The 18,875-nt window shown below is 39.0% G+C and overlaps 2 protein-coding genes across 2 annotated transcripts in view; one reads left to right on the top strand and one right to left on the bottom strand.

The window, feature by feature from the left end:
- The window catches only part of LOC143518509 (nuclear GTPase SLIP-GC-like), a 160,387-nt gene that overhangs the window by 138,326 nt on the left and 3,186 nt on the right, over nt 1-18,875 (bottom strand). The window lies entirely within an intron of this gene.
- On the top strand, nt 36-18,791 carry LOC143518511 (nuclear GTPase SLIP-GC-like). Its single transcript, XM_077011020.1, has 19 exons — nt 36-99; nt 1,130-1,337; nt 1,432-1,509; nt 2,095-2,212; nt 2,286-2,508; nt 7,797-7,982; nt 8,101-8,295; nt 8,495-8,670; nt 8,967-9,006; nt 9,126-9,227; nt 10,701-10,797; nt 11,268-11,395; nt 15,514-15,687; nt 15,785-15,936; nt 16,831-16,963; nt 17,695-17,803; nt 17,927-18,057; nt 18,152-18,233; nt 18,340-18,791. Exons 2-19 carry the CDS (start codon nt 1,325-1,327, stop codon nt 18,387-18,389), a joined length of 2,187 nt encoding a protein of 728 aa, XP_076867135.1. The 5' UTR covers nt 36-99; nt 1,130-1,324; the 3' UTR covers nt 18,390-18,791.

Below are 18,875 nucleotides of genomic sequence, written 5' to 3' on the forward strand. Positions count from 1 at the left end.
GACACCACCCCCATTTGGCTATTAATTACATACAAGTTCAGCTACCTGCATATCATCATTTAGACAACTGCTCTTCTGTTCAACACAACTACATACACAGTAAGTAGCCTATTAATGTATTTCAACAACAATCTGTTTGTCTTTTTTTTGGTCAACCTTTGCTGATGTTTGTTTGCTTTGCAGCCAGATTAATGTTTAAGGATGTTATCTACATTGAGTAACAGAGCAGTGTTAATAAATCTATATTTCTGAGGAAGCATAGGCATAATTTGGGGGCAATATTGGGGTGACATGTCCTCCCCAACGCTCTTTCTCCAGAAATGGTGATTGTACATGATTATTCAATAGACATTTGTAGTAGTCGGCTATTACTTTTATACAAGTTCAGCAACCTGCATATCATCATTTATACAGCTGTTTATTCTAATTATATGATAATTCTTCAGTATACAAAGAGTACCAGAAGTTCATAGATTATTCCCATCTTAGAGCGTGGAATTGTCCTCATATAAACACCCACTAAGTCACAATACATGTGTGTATTTGTTCAAAACTTACAATTACATCAAAAATTTCAAATCTTAGTTTTTAAGTTCTCACATTAAAAATACAAGTACAGATTTTGTTTCACAATTGCTCAGATCAGGTTCTTCAGGTACCCAAGTTTTGCAACATTTTTTACCTCCACACCCAAGGGAGGAGTCAGTGGAAAACTTTTTATTCTGTCACCATGGTGACAGGATTGTCAGTAATCATGGAGAGTAAGCCCATTTACATCAAATCATGGAGATCAAATCAAGTCCTGCTCTAAACGAAAGTTTTATAATTAATGACTTTAATCGTTTGTATTGTCTAGATTTTATACTCTTAAATGACACCTGCTTAGATTGTGGTAACAATAAAAAATAAAAAAGACCATTCTTTTTGAAACGAGGATCATGTTCATTAGACAAGGACTGCCCGTGTCTCTTTTAATCTGATTTAACACCACTGCCTGTATTGCTGTCAAATGATTAGACAAGAACCTCTGATCACTGGCAATACTTATCTAATCTACATATGCTCCCAACCTACTTATCTTATCATGTCTCTAACCTTTTCACACATGTGTATCTTGTTTCTCCAACAGTCGACTCTGGTCTCTTGATATGGGGTTTCTCTCCATCATCATAGGGGTTTGAACAGAGAAGGGTGACTGTCAGACTGGGGCTGAGAAAGAGGCCTACAGAACCCAACGCTGACAGTTGTGGCCTAATACACAGGTGTACTGGGTTACAATACATAACTTCTTCCCCTCTTTCTTCCTCAGGTTGACACTCTAAAAATGGATAAAAGAGGTACTTGCATCCGATCTCTTAAGTATCGTATTAAAAATTCTAATTAAGTATTAATATGTATAACTGTAAATTTCTTAATGTTGTTTTTTTGAAGGAAATAAAAGAGCATGTGAGGATAACAACCCTTCTACTTCACAGACACCAACTAAGAGAAAAACAACTCTGGTTTCTAGTGAGTACTTAAAAAGTCAAGCATTGGTATTGAAAGAAAACAAAATATGAAATTAAAAGAAATAAAATATATTGTGATGTTGCAAGGCAGAGGCAAAACACAGAGACAACATGTAGTCAAACGTGTTTAATTAGCAAAGAATAGTGCTTATGAGAACTATTCAAAACATAGAACACTTATGGTAAAACGCGAAACAAGAACTGACATAGACTATCACACACACTTAAAAACACAGACATAATCAAGACATGGGTGCAAGACATGATCTTGATGAGACATGGAGTAGATGACAAGAATAACAGACATACATATGCCGGAACACACACGGACGTAATATGTACTTCTGTGGGTGTTCCGGGACATGGTTAGATGCGATAACATGCACACAGTGTACACACACACACACACAGGGGCTGAACCGTGACATATATAGTGTTTGGAGAAGCAGGTTAAACAGTTTAAGTAGTTGAGATTAACCTTTTAAGAAAATGATAAATGATATGTTGAACATTGAATATTTTAATTTTAAACCCTTTGTAATTTTCCCTCCACTTTAATTTTTGTAATTTTCCTTTTCTGATAAAGGTAGACAAGATGTAATGACAAATTTTAAAAAAGCCAAAGAAATTATGGGAAAGGTTCAAGATAAAATACAAAATGAACTTGAAACACCCTGCAACAAGAAACTCCTTGCATATATCAGGTACAGTAAAAGCTTTATTAAGCTGTTGTATAAATTATAGAGAATATGTAATTTTATTAATTTCTTTGCACAGGGATAAGATCTCAAATTTGGACAAAGACCTAAAAAAGAAAATTACCATAGGAGTGTTTGGAAGCACTGGACATGGTAAGAGCTCACTGATCAACGCTGTTCTGGGACACGAGTTCCTGCTGCCATCAGGATCAAGCAGTGCCTGCACATCAGTAATCATACAAGTGGAAGCCAATGAGAAAGAGTCCAACTACATAGCTGAGATTGAATTCATTCCAGAAGAGGTATCACTCATTTTATTAATAAAAGAGCATAGAACAATATTAAAACTCACTAAAACAATGCGGAAAATGTCTATCACAGGGGTCACCAACGTGTTGCCTGCGAGGACGTCATGAGTCGCCCGTGGGCTTGTTTTAAAAATAGCTCACTATAGTGCCATGCACCAAAGCACTGCATCGTTTATGTTTTTGCTATTAGAGATTGTCCGCGGTTGCTAGCGGTCTTCCTGCTTAGCAATTGACACTCGCACATGAACCCCCCGCGTTCAACAACTTTCGGTTCGCCCACCCCCCTCCCCCCGCTCGATAAATTTCGTTCGCCAACCCCTCCCTAAATGACTTTTGGTTCGAGAGATGCGTATCAATCTGGTAGCCCTCCGCAATAATTGGTATCCACAAAGTAGCTCCCAGTTTCAAAAAGGTTGGTGACCCCTGGTCTATCTATGTTCACTGCAAAGGGTCTCATGTCCTACTCTGCCTTCCCTCCCAGTCCTGTGTGGTCTATCCTGACCCCGCATTGTTTCTCCGTCGCCATAGTGTCCCTTCTGTCCCCTGTCCTCCGTGCTCCCACCTGTGTCTCGTTTCACTCCCCTGTTTCAGTGTCTATCATCCCCTCTGTTTCACTCCTCAGTGTCGGTCATTGGTTATGCTGTCGTTCCTTTGCCTTGCCCTGCGCTTCCTATAGTGTTGGTGTGTGTGTGTGTGTGTGTGTGTATGTGTGTGTGTGTGTGTGTGTGTCTAGGTTTCCTGTACTCTTCCCTCTGCGTTCGCTAGCCTGTTCCTTCCCTGGTTCCTTATATTTTACTCTGCGTTCTCCTCGCAAGTATCTGTTCCACTCGCCTCCAGAACTTGTTGGTTACCTTGGTTAATTTAGTTGTTTAGTGTGTTTTTCCCTCATATATAGTTCCCCATCTAATTTAATGGTTTCAGTTTTCTCACTTTTGGTGTGTGTGTTGTCTTTCCCTGTCTACCTCATTTCCCTATTCACCGTATTTCGCCACGCCCACTTTCAAGTGTGTGTTTCTTCCGCCTTTGTGTTAGAACTTCCGGTCAGCTATTTTTGCATTAGTGTACACTACTACATTTTAATGATTTTTTTCATAAAATAGGCATTCTTGTATATTTACTTCTTTACTTCCTAAAATTACTAAATGAATGCAAGGAAAAGATGTGGCCACTGTTACTTATCTGATAGCCTCACAAGCACCCGACGCGTTTGCTTCATCGGAGCTTCATAACCGAGCCATTTCTCGGGATAAGGATGATCTGGTGTTGGTTTCCCCTCCACAAAATGATAAGAGCAGACATATGGACGTTTGGGTGGATATTTAAAATTTAGCGCCTTCAGCCTTATACGCAGGTCCTCTTCTTTGGAAGGCGGTGGAAACAAGTTATAAGGTGCCCCACAACACTTAGATCTTTTCGAGCTGTGTTCGTAACACTGTAGGTAAAGCCAAGTTTTCCTCTTCTTCCAATTATTGTGACACCCTCTAACTCAGGAGTGGCCAACCTGCGGCTCTTTGCCTGGTTTCCTGGGTCTCCCCAGCCGGTCCGCACTCTCACCTGCACTAACGGTCTGTGTCGTGGCCCGGTTACCTCATCAGCTCTGAGGTTGACAGACTGCTACATCTTCGTGCTGCCCGGTTTGTTTACAAGCCTAGCGAGCCGCTAATACTTTTAAAACCGGCGTAGTGGAAAACGGGAGACTAGCGGCATGAAGTATCTGTGCTATTGTGATTGTGAGTCTCGTTGGTCTTCTGTCACACGTTTTGGAATAAACCACATACGAGGTGCAGCAAAGACACCGCACACGACTGACGGAGGTTTAAAACTACTGACACTGTCTGTTCTCTTCTTCATAAAGATGAGCACAGGTCAGTGGCGTTGTAACGAGTGTTGATAACGGAGTTTATCCACTTTTAACTTAGAAAACAACAGTTGTGTACATAACAGAGCTCGTAGTGTGCTCCAAACGTGACAAATTCCTGAAGCATATCACGCCATATGTTTATATCGAAGTTTGTGCTTGTTTTTTTTACTTAATACTTAATTTGTGTCCATTTTACATCCCCCCCCGCTAATAATTTACACTCCCCCCCCTAGTGTTGCACGGTATACCGATACTAGAGTAGTATAACGATACTTCGTCATTAAAAACGGTACTATACCCAGTTTGCTTAGTATCGGTGCTATAGGACTAAGTGCGTTTTTTTTTTTTTTTTTTAAGAGCAGTATTTCCAAAGAGTGCCACACAGGGGCAGTGTGCGTGTACAGCAGTGCAGCGCTTGCCTCCTCTCTGCAGAATAAGAAGAAACCGTGTACGATGGCTGATAATACAAGCAATATTGCGGACCGTCCTCAGCTTGTTGAAAAACTACACGCACGAAGCGAAATATGGAATTATTTGCATACATTTCAGACAGTCATAGCAACCCCGTGGACACATCAAAACCGGTCTGCAAATGGTGCTTTAAAGCTGTACCAACCAAAGGAGCCAATCGATTCTTTTTACATAAAATGCGCTTTCGTTTGACCCACCCAAGGTGCCGTAATGCACAGAACAGTTGGTAATGCTGAAATGGCAGCTAAAACAAACGCAGTGTGTTCGCAGCCCGTCTTAATTAAGCAAGGAAAGCAGCAGAAGTGGTGTGTGGAAATACTTTGGATTCGAAGCAGATACAGATGGAAAACCGAAGGACATGAACAAGCCAGTTTGCAGGCGGTGCTTTCGGAACATTTCAACGATGGGCGCTAAAGCCTGGTTTATACTTGACGCGCCACGAGCAGCGCGAGGGTCCGCGCGGCGAAAATGATGTAATCGCGGTAGCCTCGCGCGCTGTCAATTCGCGAGGTCGTGCACCTCTAGAATTTTGTAACTTAGCGCGCGCCGCAGCGCAATGAACAATCATGTTTGTAGGGTTCATACACCAACAAGGTGGAATTAAAGCACTTGTACGTCACTTTCAAGGTCCATTTCAATATTTCCCAGCACGTTAAACTTTAGTTAAATATTTATACATATACTCGAAATTATTCGCTTTTTTATCACATTATTTAATGGTTGTTTATTTTCAAAATGCCCAATTTTAACGTCTTCACGTTCTCTCATGTTTTGTCCTGAAATTACAAGAGGCTCGTATTTGTTAACGTAATACAAGAGAACGGTTCAGTCAGACAGCTATTTGTTTCAAGCATTTTCAAGCACGCGGACAAGGTGTGCGGACTTGTGCGCTACGGTCACTCGCGAAAGTTTAAACCTAGCTTAACACAACGAATCTGGCCAAACACCTGAAGGCACGCATATTTGTACAAAACATTCCAAGAGGTTGGTGATTATTCCCATTTCTAGTATTATAGCATACAAAATTATGTGTCCGATTATGGTATCCTAGCAAATGTCATATTCTTGGTTTAAGAGCCGTAAGTGCGACAGCATACAGGGAGAAAAAAAAGAGTGATCGTACTACAATGGATCAATCATCTATGAATACTGAACTCTAATACTGAAGTTTTAGTTACTTAAAGAGTTAAAGTTGTTTAAAGTATACTTAAAATACACTTTTTGCACTAGCCTTTTTTAACTTCTAAATGTGAATTCCAGAGTGCACTACTATTATTTATGTTAATTTATATTAATGTGCAATTATTTATTTTTCTGTTTTAATGTGGTAGGGACTACACCTTTTATTTATTTGACATTTGTGAAACAAAATACAATATTCATTTGTTTGTTTATAAAAAATAAATAAAAAGCCTTTAAAACGGAAATGAGCACAGTATCTGACTTTGGTATCGAAAATCGTATCGAATTTCAATACTTTTTAAAGTATCGTATCGAAGTTGTAATTCTTAGTATCGTGACAACACTACCCCCCCCCCCCCCTTACACTTGGCCACCTCTGCTCTAACTGAACATATTATGCTAGTCATTTTGTGTTTGTTGTCGTTTTGCTTGTAATTAGAGGTGAAACGATTCTTCGAGTAACTCGAGTAATTCGATTACAAAAACGTTTAATTTATGTCACCATCTATTTTAAATGTTTAAAATCCCGCTTTGTACTACTACACAGTTCCGGTATCATTGTTTTACACTGATTGTTATAACTGACGCACAGGTTTAAGGCAGCGTGATTTGTTTTGATGGAAATGGCGGAAAACAAAGATAGCGGTGTCCATAAAAGGGCAAAAATGTCAAAAGTGTGGGACCATTTTTCGCTGCGCAAGGTGGACAACGTAGTGCAGTGTATTTACTGTAAAACGTATCTGGTCTACCCAGGGCATAATTTGAGCAATAACAATATTGAACACAAGATCCACATTCAGGCTTCCTAAATCACATAAAAGCTCTCCCTTTTAGCGATGCCTTTCTGCGTCTCCATAAAGCTAAAAGCTAGTTATACTTTTGCGAGTGACCGTAGCGTGCAACTCCGCGAACGGCGGAAGCGTTCATACTTGACGTGTCACAATTCTGTGCAGTGTTGTCCGTAACGATATGTGGTAGTATAAAGAAACACCCCTCAAAAAAAGGAATGAACATTTACCTGATGAATTTTAATGTTGCATTGTGTTTCAGGTTTGAAAAGTGCTGGAATTTAGGCTTAAAATGCACTTCTGCACTTAAAACACTTATAAAACACACGTAAATCATTTAAAAGTAATTTATATAAACGGATTGGCTTGTTATTTTGACATTTGTGCGCCTAAGCGTTGCGTTTTGTGTGCGATCCGGTGACATTGTTGGCCTCAGTGACCCCTTGTCTCATGCCGCTGTTTGCGTTCCGGCATCGTTTGATTTACAAATTAAGCACTGGGCCTACCATAACAGTACTTCCTCAATGCTTCAGTACCTAAACTGAAAGCATTTGGTTGCATTTGGGTCTTATGTTTGTCTATTTAATGTGTGTCTATGTTCTGATCCCTGCTCGTCTTTATTAGAGTCTCGCTTATAGTCTATGTGTTTTAAGTCTTTACGTGTTTTGAGTGCATAAAGCGCTATTCTTGCCATCCTGTTTATACCTCACCTCACAACGTTCCTTGAGTATATGTATAAACCTCTTATAAAACATAGTACATAATTGATGCACTTACAATCACAATCTGCAAATTGACAAATTTTTCTGATATTTTTCAAATATATGAAGTAACTCCACTTTGATTAATCACATGTCCGGCCACAGAGATATAAGATAATTATTTGAGTGTCATATATTGAAAGAAATTACATATCATCATCTCACAATTTCAGGACTACTTTTATGACAGATTCTAATTCAAATGTTTTTAAACTTTAGGATTGGGAACGTGAATTCAAGTCTTTTCTGGACAAAGAAGAGCTAGATGAAGCAGAGGAGAAGATAACAGCACTGTATGGTGTTGAGGCTAGTTCAAAGAGCTCTGAACACCTGAAGCAAAAAGAACATGCCTTTAAAATTGGAGCCATGGTCAAAAAGAAAAAAAAAGAAATTAAATGTAAAAGTGTAAGTCACTATGAGCTTGTTTTAAAATTATTTATACATTTTGTTAGTCTATTAAAATGCAATATTCTAACTAGGCTGTGTTTGTTTTTAATTGAACAATTTATGTTTGCACCATCAGGCAGATGAACTGTGTAGACAAATAAAAAATTATATTAGACATAATCCTGAAAGTCCTGGCAAATGCTACTGGCCGATAGTGAAGATTGTGACCATCAAGGTTCCAAACTGCAAAGATTTTCTGGAGCATGTTGTGTTAGTGGATCTACCTGGAACTGGAGACTGCAACAGGACCAGAGATGAGATGTGGAAAACGGTGATTACTACTGCTTATTTTAGAACATAACCAAATGTACATCACATTTTTATTAAAAGATGGACTTAAATTTCCTCACTCAAGACAGCTTTAAAATAATCACTTACCTAATTCATATTAATGCTTGAACAAGACAAACAAGGATAAAATATTTTTTTTATACTGTAACATTTGTCTTGTATTCTCTGACATTCCGTAGATGTTGCATAAGTGTTCTTCATTGTGGATTGTGAATGACATAAATCGTGCCCATTCTGAGAAGTCTGTATGGGATATGTTGGACAACTGCAAGAGACACGTGGCCCAGGGAGGAGAGTGCACCAGTATCTCATTCATCTGCACCAAGACTGATCTCATTAACCCAGATAAATACATGTGAGCTACAGCTATAATTTGCAGCTATAGTTTAATAGTTACAGCCCATATACATACTGTAATTCATATGACACAATGGCTTGGGGAAAGAAATTTGTTATATAGCCCGATTATTTCATTATACATCTGTGAAAGATAAATTCAAATTACTACTTTAACTGAACCAACCTAACAAGATTAATAATAATGGGTTAATTACATTTATTTGGTTTGCAAAATATTAGTGGAATTGAATCATTATTAGTTTGACCTCTTTTCATAACAATATAAAATTGACAAACATATTTAAAATATAGACGCGAGCTTGAAGATGACAACTCTCTCAACATACCAGAGGTAAAAAGAATTTTATTTAGAATAATGCAGATAATTTCTGTAAAAATAACTGAAGTTGATTTGTAGACTGATGGTAACAGCTAAATGGGCATGAATAAATAATTTATACATCTTTACAGGACTCTCAGCCTGCAGATAAAAGAATTAAATGCATAAAACACAGAAACGACAACTCCAAGAAAAGAGTGATGAAGAAGTTTGATTCACAAACCAAAATAAAGGTGCTCTTTAAAATGTTCTTTTTTAAAAAGCAGGAGAGCTCAGAAAACAATTCATATTTATACAATATGACAAATATAAATATTAATGGTCTGTCTTAGATATTTGTAACTATATAAGGTAGAATAGGAATTGAATATACTATAAATGAATTTAATCTAATCTAATTGTAACATACTGCAGAGCATGGAGGTGGACACAAATGCAGAAGAGAGCAAGATTTATTAAAGGGAATTGTAATGATCTGCACAATGCAGAGCAGGGAGGCGGACACAGACGCTGAGGAGAGTGAGATTTATTAAATGGAATTCCATAGGCAGAGTCGAAATAATGGGCAGGGGTCATAACAGGCAGGCAGTCCAAACATGAAATGTACACAGGCATACTGACAGGGAATGAAAACAACAAGCTGGCTAACTGAGGAAGGACAGGCAAAACACATGGATAACGGATAACATAAAAGCGCAAACTTACAAACGGCAGCGATCACAAGGAACATGAATGCAGAAAATAACCGATACAGACATGGGAGACACAGGGACTATAAATACATTGAACTAGACTAGAATCAGGGGAACACAATAACGACATGGGTGTGGCAGACGAGGGGAAACCATAGAAACAGACAAGCAGGGCGGGATCCAGGAGCAGGGAACAACACAGACACGAGGGAACAGGGAAACCAGAGTGATAGCTAGGAGAGGGGGCATAGCCCTACGTGACAGGAATACCATAATCGAGGTTGTGACAACAGACAGGGGTCATATCAGGCAGGCCGTCCGAACAAGACAGATAAACAGGCATGACTAAAGGGGAAACGAAAACAACAAGGCAGGTTAACTAAGAACGGACAAGAGCAAAACATGAAGATAACAGATAGCACAAAAGAACAAACTCATGAATGGCAGCGTTCACAAAGAATATGAAGATCCACAGAAGAACAAAGACTTAATGAACAAAACAACCGATAACTGACTAGGAGAACACAGGGACTATAAAACACAGAACTAAACAAGACACAGGTGGAGACACTGATGATACGGGTTAAGGCAGATGGGCGCAGGGGGGAAACCATCGAAACAGAAAACAAGGCGGGATCAACAAGCAGAGAACAACACAGACACGAGGAGCAGGAATCCGAAGTGACAGCTAGAGAGGGGGGCGTAGCCCTATGTGACACTAATTACCTAATAATATTGGTTAATATATAGAAAACTACTACCAGCACACTACTCCAGTGTACTACTCCATCAGTACACAGTTTAGAATATAGTAAAGTTTGGAGATCAAGTGATTATGATTAAATCTCTAGCATTTGAATTGTAATAGTGGAGTCATTGTACATTCTAGAGCCTTGGATTTCTATTGTGAAATGTAAAAGGATAAGTGATTTAAAATGTAAAAAGAAGACCAAAAACTGACCTTTCAGCTTTGATTCACTCTCAGTGGTTTTCCTATGTTTGCATCTCCACTAGGAAAGTTTCAGATGTGGTGAGGGCTTCTTCTCTGTGTTCACTGTGAGTTCTGAAGAATTCACCAAGGCCAATCCTACCATGGACAAAGAGCTAACAGGTAAAGCACCAATAGTTGTAAATATGTTCTGGAATATTTTACACTAATCTAATATGTAGAAGAAGAACCTTATTCAGATTTATTAGATTTTTTTTAACAAATCCACAGTGAATAAATAAACACCAGTTAGCACTGCATACTGGGAGCAGTGAGCACACACACACACACACACACACACACACACACACACACACACACACAGAGGACAGTGGGGAGCCACCTGCTGCAGTGTCTGCGGAGCAGTTGGGTGTTAAATGCCTTGCTGAGCAGCATTTCAGCCTTGGTTACTGCTGGTTGCTGGGAGTGAACCACTGTTTTTTTTTCCTAAGCCCAAGTCTCTAACCTTTTGGTCACAGCTACCCCATTTAGTGATGCATCATGAGTTCAATTAGCTGTATAAACAACATCACTAATAAAACTCTTTTTTATTCTTCAGTAGTAAGAATGTACTTTTATTTGTTCTTATATAGAGATACCTGCTCTCAGGAATATCTTGAAGACACACAATACCAAATACACAAGGGACCTGGAAAAATGCTATATCTCAGCAGCATTTGGAATTATCTCATTGATTCAAAGTTTCAGCAGCACTGCTATGGTATGTCACATTAAATTATTATTATTGTTGTTGATGTTTTTTGTATCATGCTGCACTTTTGTGCTAAAAACTTGTTCTTAGAAGCACAAGTGATGTTTTAAGTCAAATGGGTTCAAAAATGTTGCAGCCCTGATGAATGTAAAATGTTACACCAATGGCTGCACCGCTCTGCCCATTAGACATTTTATCACCCCACACTACTGTTAGAGCCTACAGACATGGTCAAGCTCTCTTTAACTCACTACACAGGGAATAAATGAAAACCATAATGAAAAAACTAATTAAACAACATCAATACACTACCAAAATCCACAGAACGCCACATTTCTAAAATACGTTTACAGTTTTTGGTGTCATACTCAAAGATTTTAACCAAGATACATATTTCATATGTTTGTTAGCTTAAATTACAGGTGGAGAGTTTCACAATACTGGGTTATGTAAAATTATAAACATCAGCAAAACCATTACAGGGCTGTGTCCAGGGGCGGACTGGGACAAAAAATCGGCCCTGGCATTTTTGGACCAGACCGGCCCACTCACACTCGATAACGCTTTTCACACTTTTCAGTTTTTTGAATGTGTATACCAGACCTGGGCAAACTATGGCCCGCGGGCCACATCAGGCCCGTTGTGCGTCCCTGTCCGGCCCGCGAGAGGCCAATCATAAATGAAACAAATATCTATGTCGTGCGTGCAATACAACTGTGACGCTTTTATTTTGAAAGCGCTACGTTTGTGTTAATTCCGTGTGGACGTACCTGCGTGTGTGTGTGAGCTGTGCGAGAAACACTGTAGGTGATCAGCGACAAGTTAAGGCTTTCGGGAGTGTACGTTGCACCTCGCGTGAACCTCCGCAAACGGCGGAAAATTTACGTGACGAATTTTTATTGTGCATTGTGTTCCAGGTTTGAAAAGTGCTGGAATTTAGGCTAAAGTACTTGAAAATGCTTGAAATTGTAACTGTATTTCGATTCACAACAAATAGCTGACTGAACAGGGGGTATTCTAGAAAGCGGGTAAGTAAACTCAGTGTAACGAAAGCTCAGGTTTTCTGTTCCAGAAACCGAGCTTAGAGAGAACCTGAGTCAGCTGGGAAATATTGAAATGGACCTTGAAAGTGCTGTAGAAGTGCTTTAAAGCTAGGTTTAAGCCAGGTTTCTACTTGACGCGGCGCGAGGGTCCGCGCGGTCACGCACTGTTGATTCGCAAAGTCGTGCACCTCTCGAATTTTGTAACTTCGCGCGCGCGCCGCGCTTCAGCGCAATGAACAAAGTCATGTTTGCAGGGTTCATACACCTTTACAAGGTGGAATTAAAGCATTTATACATGTGTATGTGTTTATGTATATGTGTGTATGTGTGTTGGTATTGTTGGTGATTTCGATTCATTTTTAGTTTTATATAAACTCTTGTTGCTTATTCCCTTGTAAAGTGTCCTTGTGTGTCTTGAAAGGCGCTTATAAATAAAATTCTATTATTATTATTATATACGTCACTTTCAAGGTCTATTTCAATATTTCCCAGCACGTTAAACTTAATTAAGTTAAATATTTATACATATATTCGAAATGATCTGAAATAATTTGCTTTTTTAACACATTATTTAATTGTTTATTTTCAAAACGCCCAATCTTAACGTCTTCACGTTCTCTCATGTTTCGTCCTAGAATTACAAGAGGCTCGTATTTGTTAACGTAATACAAGAAAACTGTTCATTCAGATGGCTATTTGTTGTGAAACGAAGTAGTTACAATTTCAAACATTTTCAAGTATTTAGCCTAAATTCCAGCACTTTTCAAATCTGAAACAAAAAGCAACATTAAAATTGGTCAGGTAAATGTTCCTTCCCCTGTTTTTGAGGGGTGTTTCTTTATACCAACACACATCGTTTCGGAGAACACTGCACAGAATGTGACGCGGCAAGTATAAGTGCCTCCTCCGTTCGCGCAAGTTTGCGTGAGGTGGGCGGAGCCACTGTGATGACGTCATTATTGTTTGTGTGGCCCTCTGACACAATTCAGGTTTCTCATGTGGCCCCTTGTAAAAATTAATTGCCCACCCCTGGTGTATACCAACAGTTTACAAAATTACCATTTTAAAAAGTGTAATTTCCTTTAATTTCTGTACATTGTCCCTAAACACCTCCATAAAAACTACCAAACATTTCCCCTTCCTACCAAGCATAGCCTTAGCCTAGCCTACTACTCACCCCACAAATATTAATAGTATAATAATGAAAATAGAATGCTGCCTGCTGAGTGACTTAGTACTGTTTTTGTTGGTGAATGGAGGTTTTAAAAGTGTTCTCACATTTAAGACTATTTAGTTCAGAATGGAAGACATAAAAGTACTAAAATAGGCTTATTTTCTCATAGTCAGTGTACACAAAGTCTTATAATAGAGGTAAGGACGTTATTCACTTATTTTACCTTTTGCATTTACAATACAAACTAACTCGGCCATAGAACATTAGCCAAAATGATTTTATTGATGTTTTATCAATTTATCAGATTTGGCAAAGGGTTTGGTTGCTTAACCCTACTCATTTTATAGCTGCTCTGAAAGGAGTCAGGCTTACCGCACGTTCTAGTACATGTTTCTGTCCACTGGCCACCGCCACCACTGTCATCAGCCACGGGAGCTGATGAAGGCCCTGCTGTGGCAAACATTTGAGTATTTTTTATACATTTGGCAGCGTTTACTTGAAGTTCAAGCTTCTTTTTTTGTCATAATTTCTCTGCACCTCCTTTGCGCTTTTTCTCCATCTCAGATACTCACATACGTTATGTTAATCAACGTTAGATTGCACTACGCACCGGTGCATGGAGGAGGGGGTGTTTGATGATATGATTGGTGCAGCTCTGTGTCAGTAAAGAAAATAACCAATGGGCTGCATACCAGCGTGTTTAAGGACCGGTAAACTCTCGCGCTGACTTTTTTTTTTTGCCAAATGCATTATGCAGGCAGCAGGAGCATCGCGAAAGGTGTGTTAATGTGATTCGCCAGCCCAGTGACAATCAGCCTGCCTCCATCTGAATCGGCCCACTGATCTACTTGTTTTATGGGCCGGTCAGACCAATATATAAATAGATAAAAAAGTGTCAGGACTGTCGGCCCAAATAGCACGTCGGCCCACCGGGAAAATGCCCGGTATGCCCGATGGCCAGTCCGTCCCTGTGTCATAGGTCTTTCAAGGCCAAATACAAAAGGTCACACTGAAGACCTTTTTTTTATTTGTAAATAAATGTCTTTAATGCATTGTTTTTACATATTTCTATACTACTTTATATTTCACAATTTTTTTTAAGCAAACACTTTGGTAAACTTATTTCCAACATCAAAATGATGCACTTTTTTCAGTAAAGTTATGTTTTCATGCTATGAAAAGAATTCACATCTTTAGGACCCTATTTATTTATTTATGCAGTACTCAAATGCAGTGGCGGATGCAGCCGGCAGTTTACGGATGGACCAGTGTGTAATTGGGGTGGGCAAGCACAAACGAAAATTGTAATGATGGGGGGGGGGGGGTGGTAGGCGAACTAAAGTTGTTCGGGATGGGCGGGGAATATGATCATTAAATGACTCGTGCGCTAGGCGCCATCCTGCAGCAATTATAGTTTCTTTTCATTAATTTTCATACGGAAAACTGTATTCTGAGTTTGTGATTAGGCGGGCCCAGCTGTCAATCAGGATGGGCCTGCCCACCCGTAGATCCGCCCCTGCTCAAATGTAACCTCATTAGGATGAGGGCTGAGATTGTTGCAAACATTTTGATGTGCCATATGATGCTATAATGTTTTGTTTAGAGACAAATTTTAGAAAATGTGCTTAAACAGAGAAAATGCCTTTAGACTTCCAAAGGTTTTGCCATGTCATTTTTCACCTGTGGTTCCTGCTGTTCTGCTGATTGTGAAGGCCACTGGTAGGTGGTGGAGAAGTCTGAGGTTTCCATGAGGGCATCGGCCACCCTTTTCTCTTTTAGCCCATAGTGAATGGAAAAACAACACATATGGAGTTTTGAAATGTAATGCTACTAGTACATGATGAAGAAAACACTTCATCACAATTTTGTACTAAAACTGACTTTATACTTTATGAAAATATGTGTTTAAGATGGAAGAGAAGTCCGCATTACAAGAGAAGTTGATCAAAAATCTTCAAGATGCAGTTGAAAACCTGAGTCATTATTTTGACCAAGTTCATAATGACTTGGAAACGTGTCTTTTAACTGGAGAAAAAGAGTCTAAAGAAAAATGCATAGAAACTGCAGAAAAAAAAATAAGACCAGTAAGTAGTTTCATTTCAATTCAGTTTTACTGTTTATATTTAGTTTCATACTGTCTTGTTATTTCATTCCATTTTTTATTAATTATTTGTTATGCAGAATAGGGACGGCCGTGGATTTCACAGAACACTGACATCACTGTGCAAGAACGAAGGATCATGCAGATCAAAGGATAGAAAATTTGACCTGAATGAATGCTTAGCTACACACATGCATGAGCACACTGACAAAAAATTCAGTGATTTTTTCCCGTGAGTACAACTTGATTCTGATGACTGCATTTCTAATAACTTTTAGAAAACAGATAATTTTTGGTAAACTTATAACTTACCTATATCAAACAATTTATAATCCACAGTATTTACCTGAGTCTACTGTAAATCAATGAACTGTGGACTCTGGCTTGGTTCAGTGTTCCCAACTAGATGATATATTCAGTTTATAGCCCAGTTTGTCAAGTCGACTATAAGTGAAGCCAGTCATGATGCCACAGGCTGCCTCTGTGTGGTGCTCCTACCTTTCATGCGTGTTGTTCTTTGTTAAAGTCATCAACAGTAAAGTGAATCACTTGGAGCACAGATCCATCTTCATTTATCTTGCAGTTCCTCCCAAACAGCTCATTTCTGTATTTCTTTTGGCTGTATTTTCTAATTACATCCTTGTCTGGAATGCCAATCACACCCGGGACCGCCAGTGGGCGCCATTGCCCAGCACACTTGACTTTAATTCACTATTCACCACACCCTACTTAAGGACTCTGTTCACAAGTCACCAGTGCGAAATGTTGCCTCCCTGTGTAGCATACTAAGCCGTGTTCCTGTATACTCTCTGTATGATATTCTGGTTTCTGATCCTTGCTCTGCCTTTTTGATATTCTCCCATTTGCCTAGAGCTTTTGTACCTTTGCCTGCCGCTTACCCTTCGGGATTGTCCCCTTTGGGACCTCCATTGGCTGTATTAAAATCATATTCTATTCTACCTGCATATGGATCCTTCTCTGTCTTCTGGTTCACAATCCTTACAATCCTGATCTGGTTGCTTACACAAAACTTTGTTAGTGGTGCTCAGTGGTGTTCGGTGCTCAGATGTGCTCAGCACTCAGTGGTGTTCATTGCTTGCCTTATACCAGCAATCTTGCTTTCCAGAGTTCAGGAAGAGGCAGTAACTGAGGACTCAGTGCAAAAGAACATTGATGAGTTCACCATCATCTCAAATGATGTGAATGAAAACTATCGGAACATCTCACAAAAACACATGGTGGATTTCTTCAGAATGCAGGCAAGAAGGGATATGAAATGAAATGTGAAAATGAAATGTGCCGTATTTTGTCAATTGTGATTTTTACACCCCAATCGAAATTTGTCCTCCGCTTTTAACCCATCTGTGCAGTCAGAACACACACACACACACACTAGTGATTACTAGGGGGCTGTGGATCACACGTACCCAGAGCAGTGGGCAGCCCTATCCCGGCGCCCGGGGAGCAGTTGGGGTTAGGTGCCTTGCTCAAGGGCACCTCAGTCATGGCCTGTCTGGGAATCGAACCCACGACCCTCCGGTCACAAGACTAGTTCCCTAACCGCCAGGCCATGACTGCCCCCTATTATATTATCCTGTGCTAAAGGATTTGTGAAAATGTTTGAAACATTTGCATTGGAGTTGTTGAGCAAATGTAGTTAACAAATTAACGAAGTCACCACAACAAATGTTTTCTGTATTTCTTCAGCTTTAAATTGTTTTGGTATAATATTGTATATAATTCATGACATCATTCTCATGATTCAGTTACTATAGATGAAGACATCTACCAGATGAGTGTCAGTAAATGTTTAATTGTAAATCTTTAAATCTTTTAACACCTTTGACCTTGTGCTGTGGAATCATTGTGTAAGAACTAGTTATAATATAATCATTTTGAACTTTTGTACTAACTGCATTAATTTTGTTTGACTTTCACCAACCATACATAACATATAAACTGACTTATTCTTATTCTGCAATGTAAACAGGAAAAGAACCTGAAGGCAAAGATTAAATTAGATGTTGTTGATCAAAAAAAGAAAATGGATGTATCCCTTTCAGAATCCATTAAGACAACAATGAAGCCCAGCTATGAGAGTATGTTACTGTTTCTCATACTTCCATTGTTGTGTTGTGCAATGTAAACCCCATGGAAATGAATCAGGATTGTGTTGTGCAATGTAAACCCAACAGAAACTAAACTGGACTGTGTTGTTGTAGTAGCTGCTGCTGAGTCTGGAACTGGTTCGATGAAGAAGAAGCAGGACATTCTGCTTTCACACATCAGTTCCTCTAAAAGTGAAATGTTCCAGAGAGCAAGGCAAGAGATGCTGAAATTGGTTAAAATGATGGTTAGTATGTGTATGAAAGCAACTCGATACCCATCAATACATATGACAATTCCAAAAAAATTTATGTATACCAATATTGTGGCATTCCCTGTAGAGAAATACAGTTGTAGAAGAAATGGAAAGGACACTGAAGGAAGACTGCTCACTTCTTAGTGAGAACACCTTGCTTCACATGAGTAAGTTATTTAGTCCGAGTGCACAGATATATCTTGCTACAGTATTATTAGGCATGAGATTTGGACACCGCTTGTATCTTAAAATTTAAGTTATGTTGTGTTGTAGATGTCCGTGAAGAGTTGGAGGAACTGAGGTCAATGGAAGAAGTCAATTAAATATGAGAACGTATGAAACAAGCTTCTTAAAATCCAATGAAACCTAAAGTTTGATTACATATTTACTTTTTAATAATAACTGGTCTGAGATAATGAACTAGTCATATTCTACATACTGTCAAACATTTTAAAATGTTTCATTACCATAGCTACCTTTTAGTCTTATCTGTCCTATTACATATATATTAGTCAGAGCTGAATGTATCTTTTTATAGGGTTTTGTTTTCATTTAAGTGACTTTCCTGAGGAGCTTTTTGGAGGTGGCTGTATTGTTGTTGTACATCCCCTGACCCCTCCCTTTGGGTGTGTAGGTGTAGTCTCCATCTGTCAGATAGGATATGGGGGATTATATACAACTGTTATGATACCTAGATGGACAATAAAAGTGATTTATGCATGCCAGCTTAATCCTTATGTGATTTGTTCAAAGTTGTTGTTGTTTGTGATTTAGTTTGGTGATATGGTGATATGATGACTCTGTGACAT

The sequence above is a fragment of the Brachyhypopomus gauderio genome, chromosome 7, assembly GCF_052324685.1.
Source record: "Brachyhypopomus gauderio isolate BG-103 chromosome 7, BGAUD_0.2, whole genome shotgun sequence".
Classification (NCBI taxonomy): Eukaryota; Metazoa; Chordata; class Actinopteri; order Gymnotiformes; family Hypopomidae; genus Brachyhypopomus; species Brachyhypopomus gauderio.